We start from the raw sequence: 20104 nt of genomic DNA on the forward strand, positions 1-20104 counted from the left end.
TCATATTTTATAAATACAAACATACATGAATGATCAACACTTTCAAAAAACAAACAAAAAAGTTAGTGCACACATTTCTAGTCATGCGAATTAACATGAAATTAACTGAAATATAAATCTTTATATTTATTTTTAAAAGTCTAGAAATCCACCATTTAATTTTTGAGTAAAATGTTTTTGTCAAATGTTAAAGCATTTTACATACACTTTCATAAACTTTGGTGGAAATGTGTGAGCTCACGTTCCAATGATTAAAAGAAAAGCTATATCAGGTGAATGCTTGATATTTTGTTTTCCAACTTATAACTAACAAGTCTAAGCAGAGCCTGGAATAGTAAGTAAAAATAATTGGAGTTAGTGATTGAATATATCTACTGGGATAAATATACCATAATTTTCTAAAGAAAATATGAATTGTTGAATGCTTGGAATAGAATCATAGGTCTAGAGGCATAGAAAAAAGGAAAAGACCTAGTGCTTTCCTTACAAAAAAAAATCCCACAGATGTTTGAGCTACATCTGTAAAATATATTAATCTGTTAAATGTCATGTAGGTTTTAGTATATTTTTGTACTTATGGAGATTTTAGATAACGGATAAAGATTACCAGAGAGACAGGATAAATTTGAAGACTTTAGGCAGTATGATATGGGTGTTCATTGAGAATTTGATTTTAAGTACTGGGGAATAGAGAAGAAAAATAGGAAGTTGTTGCTTCAGACTTTGGCTTTCAATTGCTTAGGAAAGCAAAGAAAACAAAACATGAGAAAATACTTGACTGACTAATGCAAATTAAGAGACACTACAAGAACGCTAAGTTTTTGCATTCAAAGTTCGAAAGGGGAGGAGAGTACAATGAATGGTCATGATGCCTATCTCAAACTCGAGCCACAGTTTTTGGCAAAAAATGAAGTGGCTTTATGGGATTTTGGTGACATAAAACGTTTTTTTGAAGATAAGGTGAATAATTATAACAGATATACAGTCTTAACATTAGAATTGTTTTTGGTGGAGATCCTGTGAGAAGAGGTCAAGTAAAAGGGGGAATCATGTGAAAGGTGGAGCAGACATGTTAACAGAAGCATTGGAAAGAATATGGTGAGCATAGTGCAGTCTAAAGGGTGCTGACCATAGCACTGAAGAAATGGTGAATAACAACTTTAGAATCAGAGCAGGTGCTTCAAAATTGTGGCCCTTTTTTTTTTTTTTTACAATGGACCAACAAATCCTAATGGGTAAATTTTTTTTAAATACTGCATCCTAACAAAGACGATATATGTCAAATGGCCATGAAGTATTCACATACATGTAAACCATATATTTAAAACAAGGTGAAAAAAAAAAAAGTAAATTGTGTTATACTTAGCATGTTCTTATCTTTAAAAAAGACAATGTTGAAAATCAGATTTGTACAATCTGTGTATTTATTGCTTTTATCAATTTAAAGAATTCATGCCACAATATCTAATATAATAGTTGACATCGTGAAGGTTGGAATTGGCTTTTTTTTTTAATAATTTAGACAAAGTATTTTTCAATTCAAAAAAATTAAACAATTCTTCGAGATATCACTTTTCTTAGAAAAGTGTTTAAAAAAAAAATTAATTTCCAAACAAAGATTGTTTTTACCAAGTGAGCATTTAGTTTCTGCTCAACAGTTCAATTTGTTATGACCATGAAACATTTAAGACTCAGTGTTGTCTGGGTCACTGTCTGTGAGTGTATCAACTGTGGACACAGACATGGCACCAGAGCCTGGTACCCAGGAGTCACCTAGGTAGTTAGAATTACCACTTCCCATAGACAAATTATGGAGGGCTAAGCCTTCCACATAAAGTGAATCGTTAGCTGGACTATCTATTTTCTCTGATTGACAAGATATGAAGTTATCCAAGCCAAACAAAGTCATATTATCATTCTCCAGATCTTCATCAAACCAACGTTGACTCTGAGGCGATCTAGCTTTACGTGTTAGGCCAAAAGGGTTTAAATGCAAGCCAGTATCTTCATTATCCTCCCATAACTGTCTATTGCTTAGCTTGACATTTTTTACTGGCATGTTAGACAAAGTTGGACTTGATTCACTGAGACCACTGAACAGTTCTTTAGCCAAATCTTCTTTTCTCTTATTGATTATGTCTAATTCATCTGTTGGATCTTCATTCATCTCAAGATATTGATCTTCACTCTCATCATCACGCCATTTATTTTTAAATACTGACTTGGTTTGTAAGCCTGGAACTACAGAAGAAGCCCTGCTTTGTAACAACTTTTCAGTTTCAACATTTGAAGCAGAGGTATCTGTATGCAGAGGATCAATTTTGAAACTCAAAAGCTCATCTATGGATTTAATGTATGCAGGTTTATAAGGTTCTTTGTCTTGTAATAATTCTTGCACCACCAATAAGTCAAGAAATGATAATGACAAGTCTATCTCTGCTTGGTCAGGATGAAACATGACCTTTGATCTCATATCTAATGATTCAGTGTGCTGAATGAGCTCCTCAAGCTCATCCAGATAGCAGATAACATTGGCATCTTTGGCAAGTTTTCTGTAATCATGTTTATAAAACCACATCTTAAAAGTCAACACATCCAAACAACCTGCTAGAATAAGTTTCATTGTACTTGTCAAGCAGTAACACTTCACTCGACTCAGATCATAGCTTTCCGTCCCTTGCAAAGAATCAACACTGTTTGTAGCAGATATTTCAGGCACAGTGTTTTGCTGGGCCATTACATTAGCTGCATCTTGCATTATCAGCAGTTTTTCAACAGTCTCTAAAAATGAATGGGCTGGTAAATTGGAACCAAGTTGTGGAGCAAAAGCTCCAACAAGGCGAACAGACAGTACAAATGATGGGTGTGAAGGGGTATGCTTCTCAAGTGCATGTAGAATGTGAGTTATGAAATTCTTTAAGGCTTCATCTGGAATGTGTTGCTCCGCCAGTAACGTTTTCTCTATTCTGGATATAACAAGCTCAGTGAAATGATCATGATCTACAGAGCCATTTTTTAGTTCAAAAATTTTGAAACAGGTTTCAATATACCAGTCAATACTAGGGGACATCCTTTCTGCCAGGTCACTGATCATGTGCACCATGTCCATGATGAGCACCTTGTCGCTAGTTTTGTGAGCCTGTTCAAACAGTTTGACACATATAGCTTTGATGTTGGATTTGTTTGCCATGGTGTGAAGCAGATATGTTGTTCGAAGCTGGATAGAAGGATCATCATCAGACAAGCAATCAATCACAGCCATCTGATGCTGCACCGTGAAGGTGACTTTCACTTTGGACAGGGATATTAGAAGTCCTAAACCTTGATATCTCATAGCATTACCGGCCTCTGGTGATAACAGCTTGCCAATACAGCGGGAGCAGAGCTGCAGCAAGTTGTCATTGGCATTTATTTTTGTAGCGGTAAGCACACTTTCAACGAGAATAGCCAGGGATATTGATTCCGTGACTTTAGTTTTTTCAATCAGCATTTGGAGCTTAGCTGAAATAGGTTCTTGTAGTTTTGGATCAACAGAGCCTAAATGTCCTAAAATTTTTAACAAGTTTATCTGCAGCCATGGCAGTGGTACCATATGATAATAGTAACTAGAACCAAATCCTCTCTCACCAATTTGCTGAAGTATATGTAAGAAGCTACTGGCCAATGAAATATACCTAGATGGATCATCACTAATGAGTAACAAAAATATATTCACTGTAGCTGAAAGCACTCCAGGGTCTCTTGATTCTAAAAAATTACTTAAATGAGATACTGATGACTGCATCAATGCAGGAGCACATTGATAGAAAGCCCTTAGACAATAAAGTGCTTTCTCTTTGACTAGATCACTTGAGTGGTTCAGCTTCTTCATGACTTCTGGTAAAATTGTTGGCACATTCTCCTCACTGACGAGCTGACCTGCCACCAGAAGGGCTAAGCAGTTGTCTCCCATGCTGGAGCTCTTCAAATCTCTCAGCAGAGTGGCCATAATTAAAATGACCATTTCGTGGTGAGGATGCAGCAGGAGGCAGCAAAGTAAATACCCTAAACGCTTATCATAACCCTTCCCTTGTTGGGTAAGATTGACAGCATAGATAACTATGAAGCTCACATCATATCCTAGAAGATGACAAAAAATGGCCTTGGTAAAAGAGTTTTTAATAACACTAGATGTTGCAGATTGGTTAGCCTGCTTCAATTTTTGCTGTATTGATGTTAATTCTGAATGCACAATAGCAGCCTCATGTGTCTTGGATCTAGCTCGGTGAACAAAGCTCATGAACATCTGCACCTCCTTGTTTGGAACCTGCTGCACTGGAGATTTGACAGACTTTCCACCAATTAAGGTCTGTGTAAGCAGCTTGGGAAGGGCCGCTAAAGTTTTCTCCATTATATGGCTCATGACCAGAGATATCAAAACAGATGATCCATAACACAATTACATTATAAATAACTCTGTGCATGCATATCAATTCAAAGGGATGATGACTTCATCAATTAAAATCTGAAAAAAAAAAAAGCAAAAAGAGAAAATGTTATAACTAAATCTGAATTTTGATCAGCCAAATTACATTAATTAAAAATTCACAATGTCTGTCAATGAGGACAATGAGAGGTGAAATGCATTACTATCAATTACAGTTCTGAGTTAAAGTTCTAATCTGCTGGTCAATATGATTAATTCTATGAATAATTTCAAAAGTTTCTAAATACAACCAGCTCTAATCACTCTAATGGTAAAATCAAATCACTTAAAAATATGAAAGTGAAATAATTTGGGGTTACAGTAGTCAGTATTAAGTAAAGTAAAGTTTATAGTAAACTATTATTTTATGGACATATTCATTGATTAGACTACTCAGTAGACTCAGTCTAGACGACTCTAGAGATTAGTTTTATTTCACCTATCTTAGACAATCTAATGATATCATAATGATAATCATCTATGATAATCTATCATAAATCATAGATATAGAACGGTAAAACTTCCCATCGAAGGCCCCTAGTTTTTCAGTTCAATTATTTGGCAACTGTCTATCCGCACCTATGACGACGCACTGACGTGACCTTACCAGTGCATGCGTGCTCTACTAGCAGAGCGCGTCAGGTAATTGTCCCTCTCTCTCCTCTTTTAGTAAATCTTAGATCCACTATAATACATTTCTAAAAATAATAATTTAGATCTATAAAACATTACAAATGAAAAAAGTGTCAATAAAATTATATAAATATAGGCCTATGACCCGTGTATATATAGAATATAGGAAACCATACATATGTTTAGCCTCACAAACAAACAAAAAACAAATTTAAAAAAATAAAGATTAATTCATTCTCATCATTTTTTTATAGCCTTTTATAATATTTTATTATTTCATAATATAGTTCCAGAGTTTTCATCTCATTAGAGAATAACTAGATCTATCACGATACTGCCGACACCGTCAAGCCAGTAGTAACCTCGTGACCTGATTACCATAGCGATAGACAGCGCTGTGCTGCCACTTGCATAACATTCTTCAAAAGGGTCCTTTGATGGGAAGTTTTACCGATAGTAGGTCTATATTATAGTCTATATATATCTAGATGATAGTATCATAAAATTCATAAATGACATTATTAATGATTATTAACGTCACATATACATATATTTCATATTTAATCATATCTTATTAATGATTAAGCTATATAACTATAACTGGGACAACCCTTGCTGAGAACAAAAGAATTGAAGCGGCTTTAATCAAGAGGGATAAAAAGAAAGCTGCCCTGTCTGCTAGCCCTAAATCAGAGGCATACACATAATGTACGAATTGTGGCAATGTCTGCCGTTCTAGAATTGGCTTGATTAGCCACACCAGATTCTGCCCCGTCTCAAGATTAAGCCAAAACCAGTGACTCATTTGGGCGCATCCATTGCCTTTCGAGACAAAAGGAGCCATATACATATAACTATTATAGTATATAATGATTCTATGAAAAAAACTAGATCTAGGCTACATCAAGATTCTTGGTCATTTTTTTCTAGGTGATATTAGTAATATTACTATTAGTACTATTAGCCAACTAGGTAACTTAATTAACTTGTGTTAAACTAGAGTAGTAGTAGTCAGAGTAGGAGATTCTAGTGACTACTAGTACTACTTAGTACTAGTAACTAGTAGACGAAGTAGTAGTACTAGTAGAGGCACTCAGGCAGAGGTCCTAGGCCTAGGTGACACTAGGTCTGACTAGGTCTATACTAGTCTATGACTGTGACTATCATCACTAATGAGTATGATTATCATTATGAATTTCAATTTGTTTGATTATGTATCATTATGATCTGTCTATATAGTATACTTAATATACTTAGACTAATACTACTGGATCTAGATTCTAGACTATATTACTATATTTATATTATTATTACTAGATTTACTCTTTTAAGTTTAGTATAATAATAATACCTAGTCTATATTTAATATAATATATATAATTTATATATAGAGAGATATACACTAAATAATAGTAATAGATCTATCTCTATCTAGATCTCTACTATAAGATCAGGAATCTAGATTTATGTATAGATCTAGAAATCTAGAGACTAGAGAGAATAGTAGAGTCTGGAGTCTAGAAATATAAAATCTAAATAAATCTCTAATTCCAGAGTAACATCCCTTAGACCCCTTACCCTTATCTTATGCTGCACTTGCATGATTTTACTCACCCTGCCCTAAAACAACTAAAAATCTAGACTATAAAAAGGTCTCACATTTAGCAGTCTTTTGCTAATGTTGTACCTTCTAAAATATGTCCAATAAATCTATTGTCTGTTAATTCGAGATCTATTTATATGTTAATAAAGAATCTAGGGGTATAACTTAATATCATTATAAATTCTAGACCCTATTTGTATTCAGATTCTATTTTCCTGAGTATTTTTAGCAACCACAACAAAAACATTTGGGATAATCAAATAAATCAAAAAGTTGGAAGAAAATTTACGAAACATACTTCCTCAGCCCTGGTGAGTACCACTACGGTACTGACATTGCTACTGCACCGGGAGCAGTCCACTGTCATGTTTGGGTGTGGCGTTATAATTTGTTCCCTTGGAAACATATCTATTTAGGTCTAGATCTAGACTCTATATAGATCTAAGTGTTTAAACAAGTGATAGTGACTAGATCTATGTGACTACTCTAGCCTAGGTAACTAGATTTACTATTTTTTTTTTGCTTTACAATAATTTACATAGGCAGCCTAAAGAAGGCTCATTTTTGGCCACTAAAAATGTAATAACTTCCCTCAAAATTAACTCAGCAAAATAAAATTGGTGTCATTGGAAAACATTTCTCAAGCTTTATCTTAGAACTGAGTAGGTTCCATTGCATTGTGATCATTTGAAATTTTTACCTAAGTAGGTTCAATCTAAATTAAAGGTAAAAAAATGTTTTAGTCTGCAGCTAACATTTTTAACTTTTACAGCCAGTCTTCTAAAAACAAGTGAGGCAAAGTGATGTGATAGTTAGGATAGATCTAGAACTTTTTTTTAAAAATCAATAAAGATCTACTAAAGTGGGTTAAGATGATTGGTCTACATTGAGTCTACATCTAGCATTATAAAATGTGTCTGTTAACTCTGTTATTGCTCCATCACATCTGCTGATTCTTTAAAAAGTTAGTGGATTAAATTTTTGCCATGCCAAGTTGGAGACCAAATTGTCTTCGAGGATCAATTTATAATGGTAAGTTCACAGTATAAAGTAATTGGTTTTAATTTAACAATTTAGTTTTTTTTTTCATTCATTTTTTTTTTAAATCTTGTCAAAATGTCATGAAATTATATATATATATATATATATAGGGACAAGACTAGGCTCCAAGAAATTTAAAATTAAAGTTTATGCAACATACTCTGCATTCATTACTAGATTGAATAATCAAAGAAGCAAGATGTATGTCTTTACTGTCTATTATAATTATTACACACACATAATTATAACTCAAATTTACAACAATTAACAGGAGTTTAGTCCTGAACAGTTTCTTTTTAAATCAAATTGTTATTTGATATTTAGATCTTAATAAATATTTTTAAATCCTTTTTTTTGGTCAGTTTATATCAATTTATATCATATTTTTTAATTTATATTACTGGGTGCTATATTCTTTCTATTAATGTGCCAAGTTAAAAGAAGGATTAAATGATGTTCAATCTAGAAACACTAAGAATAGACAGGGAGCCTGGTGGCTTAGTGGTAATGCGCTTAGCTTCTGAATCAGGGGTGTGGGGGTTAGTATCCTGATGAAGACAGCAATTTTTAATTTTGTGATCTTTAGGGCGCCTCTAAGTCCACCCAACTTTAATAGGTGACAATAGTTGAGGAAAAGTAAACGTGGTTGATCATTGTGCTGGCCACATCACACCCTTGTTAACTGTGCTTTACAGAAACAAATGACCTTTACCTCATCTGCTCCATAGATTGTAAGGTCTAAAAGATGAACTTTTTAAGAATAGACAATTTTTGTTTAGCCAGTCATTCACTAGAATTAGAGAATTAGACTTAAATGGAGTCCTAATCCATGTTTCATGTCTAGATAACTCTTACCCTCTCTTTTTTAATTTTTTAATCTAGCATACATCTGAGCATTAGAGATGCAAGAAAATATGGATTTTAAATATTCAAATAATTTAAAGATTAAATTTTTTATGAAACAATAAAATGAAAAAGCACTGTAAAAAAACAACAAACAATTATTACTTTAATTTTTATAAACAAATAGTTTCAGATATTACAATCATAAAATTCCACCTCAATTCAGAACATAGACCAATAGAATTTGAGCTTCATAGTTTTAGTGTCTAGAAATCTAAATCTTTTTGGAACACATGCAGAGTTTCATTGACCTTTTGGAGGTCAAAGGACGGGATGGAGGAGAAAAGAAAGCAAGCAATTTACGTTGACATGCTTATAATTATAATTACATTATTTATATAATTTATTAAAAATTCAACATTTGTTATTACCTCCCCTCTTACCCATCCTAATCTTAAAACTCAAGGGGCGAAAGGGTGAGGGTCATCATTGGAAGTTACAATCATTGAAAGATCTCTAAACATCAATGTTCATAGTATCACATGTTATGCATATGTGTATACAATATACAATAAATATTATGTATACAATCGCACACATTCCTCTGTTGAGCAAGGGTTAGAAAGGAGGGGAGGGGGAGCAAAAGATTTGAATGTACTTTTTTTTTCTGTGAAATTTCCATTCATTAATCTGAAACACTTTAAGTTTCTGTTGAAGTCCAGATGTTATGTATTTATGTCTAGTAAATAAAAATGAGAAGCAGCTGTGAACCAAAACAATCTCAGTACTGGCAATTTCATTCATCCTAACTGGCAACATAACACACACACACAAACACTTTCTGACATGTGCGTGGTGTTAGGCCTGTACCAAATGACACCATCCTCCTGTTTTGTTTTTAACCCTTACACACACACACACACAGACCATTGGAACCCAACACTAGGTCTAAATGCATGTCAGATTTGGTCATAATGTGTGATTATAAAGAATACAGAAATCTGTCTTGCAAACGTTCACTCTGTGCCACTCTCTTCTGGCACATCTTGAAGTAGATGGAACATGGGATAAGGAGCTTCGTTTCTTGTGGATAGATTACATTGAAGTGAGCGATGTCACACATACAGACACGATGTCACACATACAGACACGATGGACACAGACATGATGTCACACATACAGACACGATGTAACACAGACATGATGTCACACATACGGACATGATGTCACACATACGGACACGATGTAACACAGACATGATGTCACACATACGGACATGATGTAACACAGACATGATGTCACACATACGGACACGATGTAACACAGACATGATGTCACACATACGGACACGATGTAACACAGACATGATGTCACACATACGGACACGATGTAACACAGACATGATGTCACACATACGGACACGATGTAACACAGACATGATGTCACACATACGGACATGATGTAACACAGACATGATGTCACACATACGGACACGATGTAACACAGACATGATGTCACACATACGGACATGATGTAACACAGACATGATGTCACACATACGGACACGATGTAACACAGACATGATGTCACACATACCGACACGTGTAATGTCTAAATAATACATTTCAATACGTACTGGTGGTCATTCAATTATCAGCAGAAAGAATGTAGAAATGGGCTAACTTAGGAATCTTTCCTTGATGACTGGAGTTTGTTTTTGTTACATAAACATTCAAGCTTTGTTCTGCGACGGTTTACAAGTTGTTTTAATATTGTGGACTGACAGTTGCAATGAGTAGAGATAAAAGATAAATGAATAAACTGTAAACTGTTGTCTATCTTATTAGTGTCAGTAGATAACGCTGACTCTTGGGTTGTGACATCTACAAGTCTGAGACGCACTGTCTACACCAAAACCCGAGAGGCGGTGCCAGTTAACGCGCTGACCCCCGGGTCAAGGGTGATGTTAAGGCCTCACGGTGCAAATGTAATACTACCAGAAAACCTTATCGCGGGGCCCTGGCTAGTCTGAGATAATATCCTCCCCTTTCTTTGACCTCGTAAAACTTGATAAATTGACCGTGCCCTGTGGATTTTGCGGTGTGCAAAATTGGACAAAGCTTGTATTGTTCTGGTACACCAGTGTTTCCCAAACTGTGTTCTGCGAAACCCTAGTGTTCCGCGAGGCCTGAATAGGTGTTTCACAAACTACTGGAATAATAAACTAGTAGGCCACCACGTGAATTAATCTCCCTAAAAAAATTAGCAAAGTGTTCCGCTAAATGCTCAGAATGTGCGAAGTGTTACGTCAAAGAAAAAAGCTTGTGAAACATTGTGGTACACAAAATAAAAGAGCTTTGATTGAATACTTCAAATTCAAATATTGTTGTTGTTTTTTTTAAATTTACCACAGTCTTCTTAACCTGTTGAAAGGACGCAGAGTTAATTCAATACACGATTCATCTGTCTTCTCAGTACAAGCGGTTTAGATTTTATTTTCATGCCCCTGTATAGTTGCTTTTCAAAGAAAACATGATTTGCTGCTCGTGGATTGATTCTTCAAAGACCTTAAGAGAATTTAACTCTACCTGATTCTTGACCAAGTCTTAGCCTATCTATCTCTCTTTTTTTTTTGTTTAACCTTCACCAATACAATATCTTCAAATCTTGATTTGGCATTGAAGATTTCAACCATGCTTGGCCACATGTTTGTCATTCAGATAGACCACGTGATTATTTTTAAACCTAGTAATTAAAGTATGTTGTACAAACAATAGAAGGCAACAGAAAAAACAACAACACGCTGGCAATTAATTAACTAGAGGAACTCTTGTTACGGTTCTGTGATGTAGAGTCCAGGCTGTCTTGTATGTTTGATTATCAAGGACGTGGCACAAGTGAGTTGTTCACAGCGGTGGGTCTTTCTAGCCAGGCACAATTCTGCAATCTTGCTAAATCTGCCGACTGAAGACAGTGCGTAATTTCTTAATAATTGCATGTTTGTTATTATGAAAGTTCAAAGTGTGAATCACGTTTCCCACTCTTCAGTCTGCTGTGTATACAGACATCGTACGTGACTCCATAACATGCAGACACAAACGCCGGCATGACACACGGACATAGACAAGTAGATCAAGAGATCCATGTATATAACGTGGGTGTATCATTCTCTCGGACGTAGTATTTGTTTATGTAGAGAGATGCCATCTCAAAGCTGCTGGGAAGTCCTTTTATCTGCAGTTCCTTGGCTTTTTATGTGAGAGCGTGCGTGTGTGTGTGTGTTAACTGTAGTCCCTTAATATTCTCAATGCATGTGTGTGTGTGTGCGTGTTGGTGTTCCCAGGCCCAGCAGGTAGTAAATACCGCGTGTGTAGAATGGCTCTTGACTGGAGTAAAGTTGTCGGCAGTCCTTCACAACCTTATCAAGTTACTCGCCTACAGAAAATGTTATCTCTCCCCGACCTCCCCTCCTTAGTGTTGCATTTTTTTTTACTCTGCTATTGTGAACTGTTTCTACTTCATTGAATGCAAACTCTTGTCTCCCTTGTTGCTTAGATTATAGTGGACTGTTTCTACTTCATTGAATGCAAACTCTTGTCTCCCTTGTTGCTTAGATTATAGTGGACTGTTTCTACCATGTTGCTTAGTTATCAGTGGACTGTTTCTACTTCATTGAATGCAAACTCTTGTCTCCCTTGTTGCTTAGATTATAGTGGACTGTTTCTACTTCATTGAATGCAAACTCTTGTCTCCCTTGTTGCTTAGATTATAGTGGACTGTTTCTACCATGTTGCTTAGTTATCAGTGGACTGTTTCTACTTCATTGAATGCAAACTCTTGTCTCCCTTGTTGCTTAGATTATAGTGGACTGTTTCTACTTCATTGAATGCAAACTCTTGTCTCCCTTGTTGCTTAGATTATAGTGGACTGTTTCTACTTCATTGAATGCAAACTCTTGTCTCCCTTGTTGCTTAGATTATAATAGTGGATTGTTTCTACCATGTTGCTTAGTTATCAGTGGACTGTTTCTACTTCATTGAATGCAAACTCTTGTCTCCCTTGTTGCTTAGATTATAGTGGACTGTTTCTACTTCATTGAATGCAAACTCTTGTCTCCCTTGTTGCTTAGTTAATAGTGGACTGTTTCTACTTCATTGAATGCAAACTCTTGTCTCCCTTGTTGCTTAGTTAATAGTGGACTGTTTTTACTTCATTGAATGCAAACTCTTGTCTCCCTTGTTGCTTAGTTAATAGTGGACTGTTTCTACTTCATTGAATGCAAACTCTTTTGTCTTTCTTTTGGCTTAGTTTAGACATTAGAGAGTGTCGGGTCTAATCGCATATAACATTATTTCATTTGAAGGCACTTGTTTTCTAAAGACACTCTACCGAGTTCCCCTTGTCTAGGTTTGTTTGTTTGATTAGTGCTGGCAATGTGCATACAGGGCGAGAAAATCTTTGCATGTGTTACGTGTGGGTGCTAAAAGTAGCAGTTTAGTCTGTTGTCAGGTACTTTCTTGAAGAATTTCAATCTAGTATTTATGGGGAGAAGGAAAAGTAAGTTCATTAAATGAACATTAAACATGTTATTATACTTATTTGGGAATACTACTACTAATGGTAATGATAAAAGAATATAGTTTCTTTAAGAAGTACCAAGGTTGTCATCTTGTTTAGTCCTCGACCTTCACGAGTGGTGCGGGGGCCTTATGTGTTGTAGAGAATGTCCAACTTTTAATTGTTGTCTTGGAAGTGAAAATTTTGTTTTTCTTGTAATCTCTTCAATGACAGAACAAGAAAAACAACAAACAAACAGACAACTAAAAAGACGTAAAGCTTGGCTCTATTTAATACCCGCATCCAAAACCAATGCATTGTGCTGTCTCATGGAAGTTGGGGGTCTTTTTTTTTTTTTCTCCTTTGTTAACATCATTTGATGAAGTGCTCCAGCGAACCTGTAATGTACCTTGTGGCAAGCGTGCATCTCTGACAAATGACCTGAACGGCCTTGATATTATTCCCCTCCCCTTGCATCTATCACCTCTGCAAGTCAATGGATTCACCAGATCTTACCTGTCTCACTGTAGCATGTCTTTAGCAGTTGTAAAAAAAAAAGGAATGGAAGACTTGCATCATATACCTTTGTTTGAAATACCTTTCTTTGTTATTGTTTTCTCAGCCCCCCCCCCTTTTCTCCCCACCTCTCTCCTATATAAGCACACTCTCCCCCCTCCTCGTGTCTTTGTTCTAGGCGAGGTAACTGTGAGTAATACTTTGGTTTCCTCTGCCTGGGGATCTGTTTTGGTTTTATCAGCATAAGCGTTACATTTAATGTAATACAATGAACAGACTATACTTCTAGTTTAGATGATTTAAGACAGGGCCTCAATTCTGTCTAAACTTTTCGCATACTTCTATGTAGCACAACTAATCGAAACTTAAGCGTGCCCAACTTTTCATTAATTTTATCTCCATAAAATACTTTGAAAAAACACAAATGTTTGCACCCTGAATGTTTCATTTATTCGAAAAAACCTAGATCCAATATTTGTTGTTTTCAAACTAAAACTCTGCTCTGGTATCTAAACACACTTAGAATGTTGGGAATGTTTCTTCTTTTAATGCTGATAGCTACACGAAACATAAATACTCAGCTATGATGTCTCATTGCCCTGTCATGAACGTTGCCAGGCAGCAATCACCTGACACCAACGGTTCATTTAGGCCCGGAGCCGCCATGTTCTTGCTGAACATCACAAAATGTTTGCCGGAACATTTTTTTTTTCAGGTACATTTTTTTTGTGTGTGCATCTTTCCCCTCTTCTCAATCCATTCTGTACCTGACGTCAGTTTAACCCTCTGTATCTCAAGATTGTCAGGATTTGGTTCATGGCACGCAAAGTACTGTTCTAATAAACAAAAACAAAACATGCATAGACGTAGATTTATATTGAAAGGCCAATGAGGCGTTTTTGTTTTTTTCATTGTTCATTTCAATGTCCTCTTTAAATACTATAAATCGGTTTGTGATATGTGCATGTGTACTTCATAAAAAAAGAAAACTTGTTATCTTCAGTTTTAAAGATCTAACTAGAACCCTTGGAACAGGGCCGGTCTTAGGCCACTGCAACCTATGTGCAGTGGGCCCGCGCGCTAATTCTAGGCGTAATTATTACATTGCAAAATATATACGAAAAATTCCTGGAAATCTGAATTTATTAAAATCTCCTGAAAACTCATTAAATCTCCTGAAAAATAGACAAAATTGTCATTTGTGGGTGTCATTCATTGCGGAAAACGCACAATCCTACGCGCGATAAAAAAAAAAGGCATTATCAGCGTTCATGTAATAAAATGTAATAATCGGGCGAATTTTCACCATAATGTGAAGTTCCAATACTTTATTTACTTTTATAGTCACCGGCACATAAATATGCCATAGGTTGCAAGGTTCGTAAAGTAAAGTTAATTTGATCGCAATTTTGTACTTAGTAAAGAATGAATAAAATTCAAAGTCGATTTTTTTTTTCTAATACAAAATCTTAATTTTCACTTATCCTTATTCCCACCTAGACTAGGCCCTGCGCCATCAGTTTCGCATAGGGACCCGCAATTGTTAGGACCGGCCATGCTTGGAGATTTGGGGGATAACTACAACACTATTCCTGTACATCCAATCCATGTCTCCAATCGTTCATAATTCTGTAATGTCTTCCGGGCGAAATCCAGAAACAATATGATTGACATCTCACCACCGCATCTAATCGTTACACCAAGATCTTAGTCTAAATCCTATTCTTCTTCTTCTTCTTCTTCTTGCCAGCTTTTTGCTGCTGAGCTGTGAGCTCTTTTGCTGCCTGTGCCAAGGAGAAATGGTGTGCTGTTTTCTTTAGTTATTCAGCACTGCTGTACAGGCTGTAGTGGTAGTAGGGCCTGCCTAAGGTGGATTAGGAAGGGGCATTCAAAGAGGATATGGTTTACGGTTTCATAAGGGTTGGGCGCAGTGTCCACAAAGGGGGAGTTGTGTGGAATTTATTTTGTTAAGATGGTAATTTAACACCCAACCTACACTAAATGTCTAAATCCTATAAGGAAATGATCCGAATATGCTCAAACACGTCCATTGTCGCGTGGCGCGAATTAAACCCTACAAAGAATAAGTGATCCTTTTTTTTTTTTTTAATTAAATAATTAAAAAAAAATAATTTTTCACAATTCTGTCATATTTTAATAATAGTATCTCGATCTAGTTCTAGTAGAAGTTTTATTCTGTATATATATATCTGGAAAAAAACAACCCACCAATACATTTTCGTAAATTTTGACATTTATAAGCATGGATTTTGCCAGAGTAATGTTACGTGAAATTTACTCTTGGTAACTAAAACCCAACTAAACTTACGTGAAATTAGTACCGGTACTTGGTTAACCAACTTTGGCAGATTTCAGTGCAGTGTTTGTACAAGTCTGGTTGCGCTGGGGAGATAAAAACCATAGATCTATATCTAAGTAAAAACTTTTGGTGTTTCTGCCGTGGAGAGAGTGGAAGTTTACAAAGTTTGAGCTAATTGATTCGTGGCACGCTCCTTGTTATATCTTCCAGTTTAGTTTTTTTTTTTTTCCTGTTGGGTGTTGTGGTCTACACTTTCATTTTCGCACCTTAAGGGATGGAGAGGGGGTGGGGGGTGAACACGTCAAATAGGACAGCTGTTCTCAACCTGGGCTCTGTGAGCTTTCTCTCTCTTTCTTTATCTAAACTATATAGTAGCTGCTTAACTCGATAGATCAGTATTCACCCCCCCCCCTTTGCCTTTTACACAAAAACTCAATAATTAAAGGAGATAGTCGACTTGTTAAGGTCTCTGAGCATGTAGAAAGGGAATCAAGAAAGAAATGGGTGTTCTGCATAAACCGCTTGACCACCTAGCAAAATGGGCTCTGGCTGAATCCTAATATTGAACATGATTTTTTTTTTTTGGAGAGGGGGGAGATTTGACTCAAGCTAAGTTGTGTTTGCTGAGCTCTCAAATGTAGCTGCTCGGAAACCTTTTCTTAGATACTCCCTTCCCCCCACTGTCCACACAAAAAAAAAAAGAGCTTGGATCATATTTATTTGCTACGACTAACCTTTATATCTAAGGAGTATTCCCCTGTCATCATCATCAAACTCCATTTGAGGTTCGAATCCTCTCTTGCAAAAGCCCTGGACAGAAAATCTGCTGTTTTGCTTAGTGGGCCAAGGAGTCAACAATGGTGTTGCCATTCACTACTATTTGACTCAGTACCCACTGCATTATTACTGGGGTTCCACTATCCGCCACCTGGGGAAGCACTTGCTAGAAGATGGTAGCTCCGGAAATAATTGTTCAAATTGTTTCCCATATTTAAAGATGGCTGGATGCGTCTATTAACTATTAACTTACAGGCACCATAAGAACGTCACCCATTTGTTTTTATTGTAATTTTTTACTTCAGTCCAAGACAAGTTACTCAGTATTTTTGTTTTATTTCAGTAGTGTTTTCACTTCAGTCCAAGACAAGTTACGGAGTATTTTTGTTTTATTTCAGTAGTGTTTTCAGTTCAGTCCAAGACAAGTTACTCAGTATTTTTGTTTTATTTCAGTAGTGTTTTCAGTTCAGTCCAAGACAAGTTACTCAGTATTTTTGTTTTATTTCAGTAGTGTTTTCAGTTCAGTCCAAGACAAGTTACTCAGTATTTTTGTTTTATTTCAGTAGTGTTTTCAGTTCAGTCCAAGACAAGTTACTCAGTATTTTTGTTTTATTTCAGTAGTGTTTTCAGTTCAGTCCAAGACAAGTTACGGAGTATTTTTGTTTTATTTCAGTAGTGTTTTCAGTTCAGTCCAAGACAAGTTACGGAGTCTTTTTGTTTTATTTCAGTAGTGTTTTCAGTTCAGTCCAAGACAAGTTACGGAGTATTTTTGTTTTATTTCAGTAGTGTTTTCAGTTCAGTCCAAGACAAGTTACGGAGTATTTTTGTTTTATTTCAGTAGTGTTTTCAGTTCAGTCCAAGACTAATTACTCAGTATTTTTGTTTTATTTCAGTAGTGTTTTCACTTCAGTCCAAGACAAATTACGGAGTCTTTTTGTTTTATTTTAGTAGTGTTTTCACTTCAGTCCAAGACAAATTACGGAGTCTTTTTGTTTTATTTCAGTAGTGTTCCCCCCCCCTCTTACATCAGACTATTTTGTGTCATCTCTGCCTCCTGAGTGTGTACTCAAGATAGTTCTAGTATCAGAAATGGACAGTTGTAATAAAACCATTGAAGTCTGACAATCCTCGATCTCTGGACTCAGGGCAAATATTTGTAATGTTATTAAAACATGTATTAGTACATCCACGGAGAAATAAATACATTGAGGAAATGTAAAGGAAAAAAACAACAACAAACTATCCTGCACTATATCATACTTGTTATGGTAGTAATGCTGACGTTGACGACTGGAGTCTAACGGAATTTCATTTGTTTGGACCAATAAAATTATCATATCTTATCTTAATTTGTATTGTACTTGTTTATTGTCATTCTTGTAATATATCTAATGGTTATATTAGAGATCTAATTGAAAACTCGGTGGTCGTTTTAGAGCGGTCTAGATCTAGTATCTCTATTACAATGTAGACAATGTAGTATTTTAAATTAAATGTTTTCGATGTGGCATAAAACAACCCAGAAATCCCCAAGTCTTAAAAGTGTATCTATTGCATCACTCACTTTAACGTTCTTGTACGTGCATGCATTGCTACATCTTCCCCTCCATGACTGTATGTTACGTTCAACGTTTCACCTAGTTACTAATACTATATACACATGCTTGTTTTTTTTTTCGTATTAAAAATGTTTTTTTTTGTGTGTCTCCGACATCTGCTATAAAGACGCGCTAGCAAGAACAAGAAAAGTGGGGAGGGGTGGATCAGATTGCTATCTTTATTTCTCGCATTGCACTCAATTTCTAAACCATGCTAGACCTTGAACTTCATCCAAGTTTTATCAGAGCCGTCTGCTCGCTGTACTGTTGTCATGACCCCGTACGCGCTAATGCATATTTTGTTGGCAAATCGGCACAGGTTTTCTCGATGTTTTTTTTTTTTTTGTATTTATGTTTGGGAAATAAAACTGGTACTCTTCTTGTCATTTGAAGGTGTAGCGGGGACCACACGAAAATACAACCTTTTAACGAAGTGCTTACCAACAAATTTCTTGTCTATTGTCTACTTTTAAAAAAATCTTTCCCTAGCTATTTATGCCCGTTCAAAAATGTTTATCTGCTCTGTTCACGAATGCATCTTGTGGAAGATTTCCGTAGAAGAACGCAAAAACAAATCACCACTTGACATTTTGTACACCGGACGCTATATTCACATAAAAAGATGGGTGGAGTCCACCGAAACCTCTCTTGCTGGTACCGCCAGACCGAGAAATTCCTCTCCGAAATGTTGTTTCAAATGCTCGTCTATTAGTTACTGTAATAGTTGAAACCCCCCTTCCCTTTCCCCCATCTACTTATCCTTGAGCACTGTCAGATTTAGATTTCTAACCCATACTTTACAATAGTTTGAGAAATACTTTTGTTGTGATCTTTGAAAGTAAATATCAGTTCATTAAAGTGGGTCCGATTTCTGATCACGATCAGCTTCTCTCTACCAGAATTAATCGAACTGGTGTTTAAAACAAACTGACTTGGTTTTACTGCAAGAGTTTTTTTTAGTACTTCTGAAAATATTGTACGATCTTATTTAAAAGCACTACTGTATTGCTGCTATCAACACTCTAATAAACACAATGTATGTGACTTCCTGGACAATCCCATGATTCCTTAAATTTCAGCCAAATGATAGGTGGCACATCCTGGCACTTTTGTTTGTGTTAATGTTGTTTCTGTCCTAACGTTGACGCTAGAATCACAGTCCATGATCAATGTTCTACTTCTGCTTTGAGACAAATATTTCCGTAGTGCCGCTCATCCAGTAACTCTTCAGGAAATGTTCTACTTCTGCTTTGAGACAAATATTAGCGTAGTGCCGCTCATCCAGTAACTCTTCAGGAAATATTCTACTTCTGCTTTGAGACAAATATTTCCGTAGTGCCGCTCATCCAGTAACTCTTCAGGAAATGTTCTACTTCTGCTTTGAGACAAATATTTCCATGGTGCCACTCATCCAGTAACTCTTCAGGAAATGTTCTACTTCTGCTTTGAGACAAATATTTCCGTAGTGCCGCTCATCCAGTAACTCTTCAGGAAATGTTCTACTTCTGCTTTGAGACAAATATTTGCGTAGTGCCGCTCATCTAGTAAATCTTCAGGAAATGTTCTACTTCTGCTTTGAGACAAATATTTCCATGGTGCCGCTCATCCAGTAACTCTTCAGGAAATGTTCTACTTCTGCTTTGAGACAAATATTTCCATGGTGCCGCTCATCCAGTAACTCTTCAGGAAATGTTCTACTTCTGCTTTGAGACAAATATTTCCATGGTGCCGCTCATCCAGTAATTCTTCAG

General features: G+C 36.0%; 2 protein-coding genes across 8 annotated transcripts in view; one reads left to right on the forward strand and one right to left on the reverse strand.

Annotated features, from left to right (window-relative positions):
* Window positions 1-1334: 1334 nt before the first annotated feature.
* Window positions 1335-6921, reverse strand: LOC106078972 (AP-4 complex subunit epsilon-1-like). 4 transcript variants are annotated; one of them, XM_056025812.1, is made up of 2 exons: window positions 6713-6921; window positions 1335-4504 (listed from the first exon to the last, which is right to left on the reverse strand). In XM_056025812.1, the coding sequence occupies exon 2, from the start codon at window positions 4400-4402 to the stop codon at window positions 1685-1687; it is 2718 nt and encodes a 905-aa protein (XP_055881787.1). In that variant the 5' UTR covers window positions 4403-4504; window positions 6713-6921; the 3' UTR covers window positions 1335-1684. The 4 variants fall into 4 exon arrangements, with proteins under 4 accessions (XP_055881787.1, XP_013095521.2, XP_055881788.1 ...); XM_013240067.2 differs by having other exon boundaries at window positions 6677-6800; XM_056025813.1 differs by lacking the exon at window positions 6713-6921 and adding an exon at window positions 6500-6605.
* Window positions 6922-6930: 9 nt separating this feature from the next.
* The window catches only part of LOC106067517 (glutamate receptor-interacting protein 2-like), a 47668-nt gene continuing 34494 nt past the window's right edge, over window positions 6931-20104 (forward strand). Inside the window, exons 1-2 of one of the 4 annotated variants that reach the window (XM_056025810.1) lie at window positions 6931-7363; window positions 7474-7733. In XM_056025810.1, the coding sequence (XP_055881785.1) occupies window positions 7688-7733 (46 nt within the window). In that variant the 5' untranslated portion in view covers window positions 6931-7363; window positions 7474-7687. Of the gene's footprint in view, window positions 7734-20104 lie in introns of all 4 variants that reach the window. The other 3 variants (XM_056025809.1, XM_056025808.1, XM_056025807.1) reach the window with 3 other exon arrangements.

This window comes from Biomphalaria glabrata, chromosome 4 (assembly GCF_947242115.1).
Source record: "Biomphalaria glabrata chromosome 4, xgBioGlab47.1, whole genome shotgun sequence".
NCBI classification, from domain to species: Eukaryota; Metazoa; Mollusca; class Gastropoda; family Planorbidae; genus Biomphalaria; species Biomphalaria glabrata.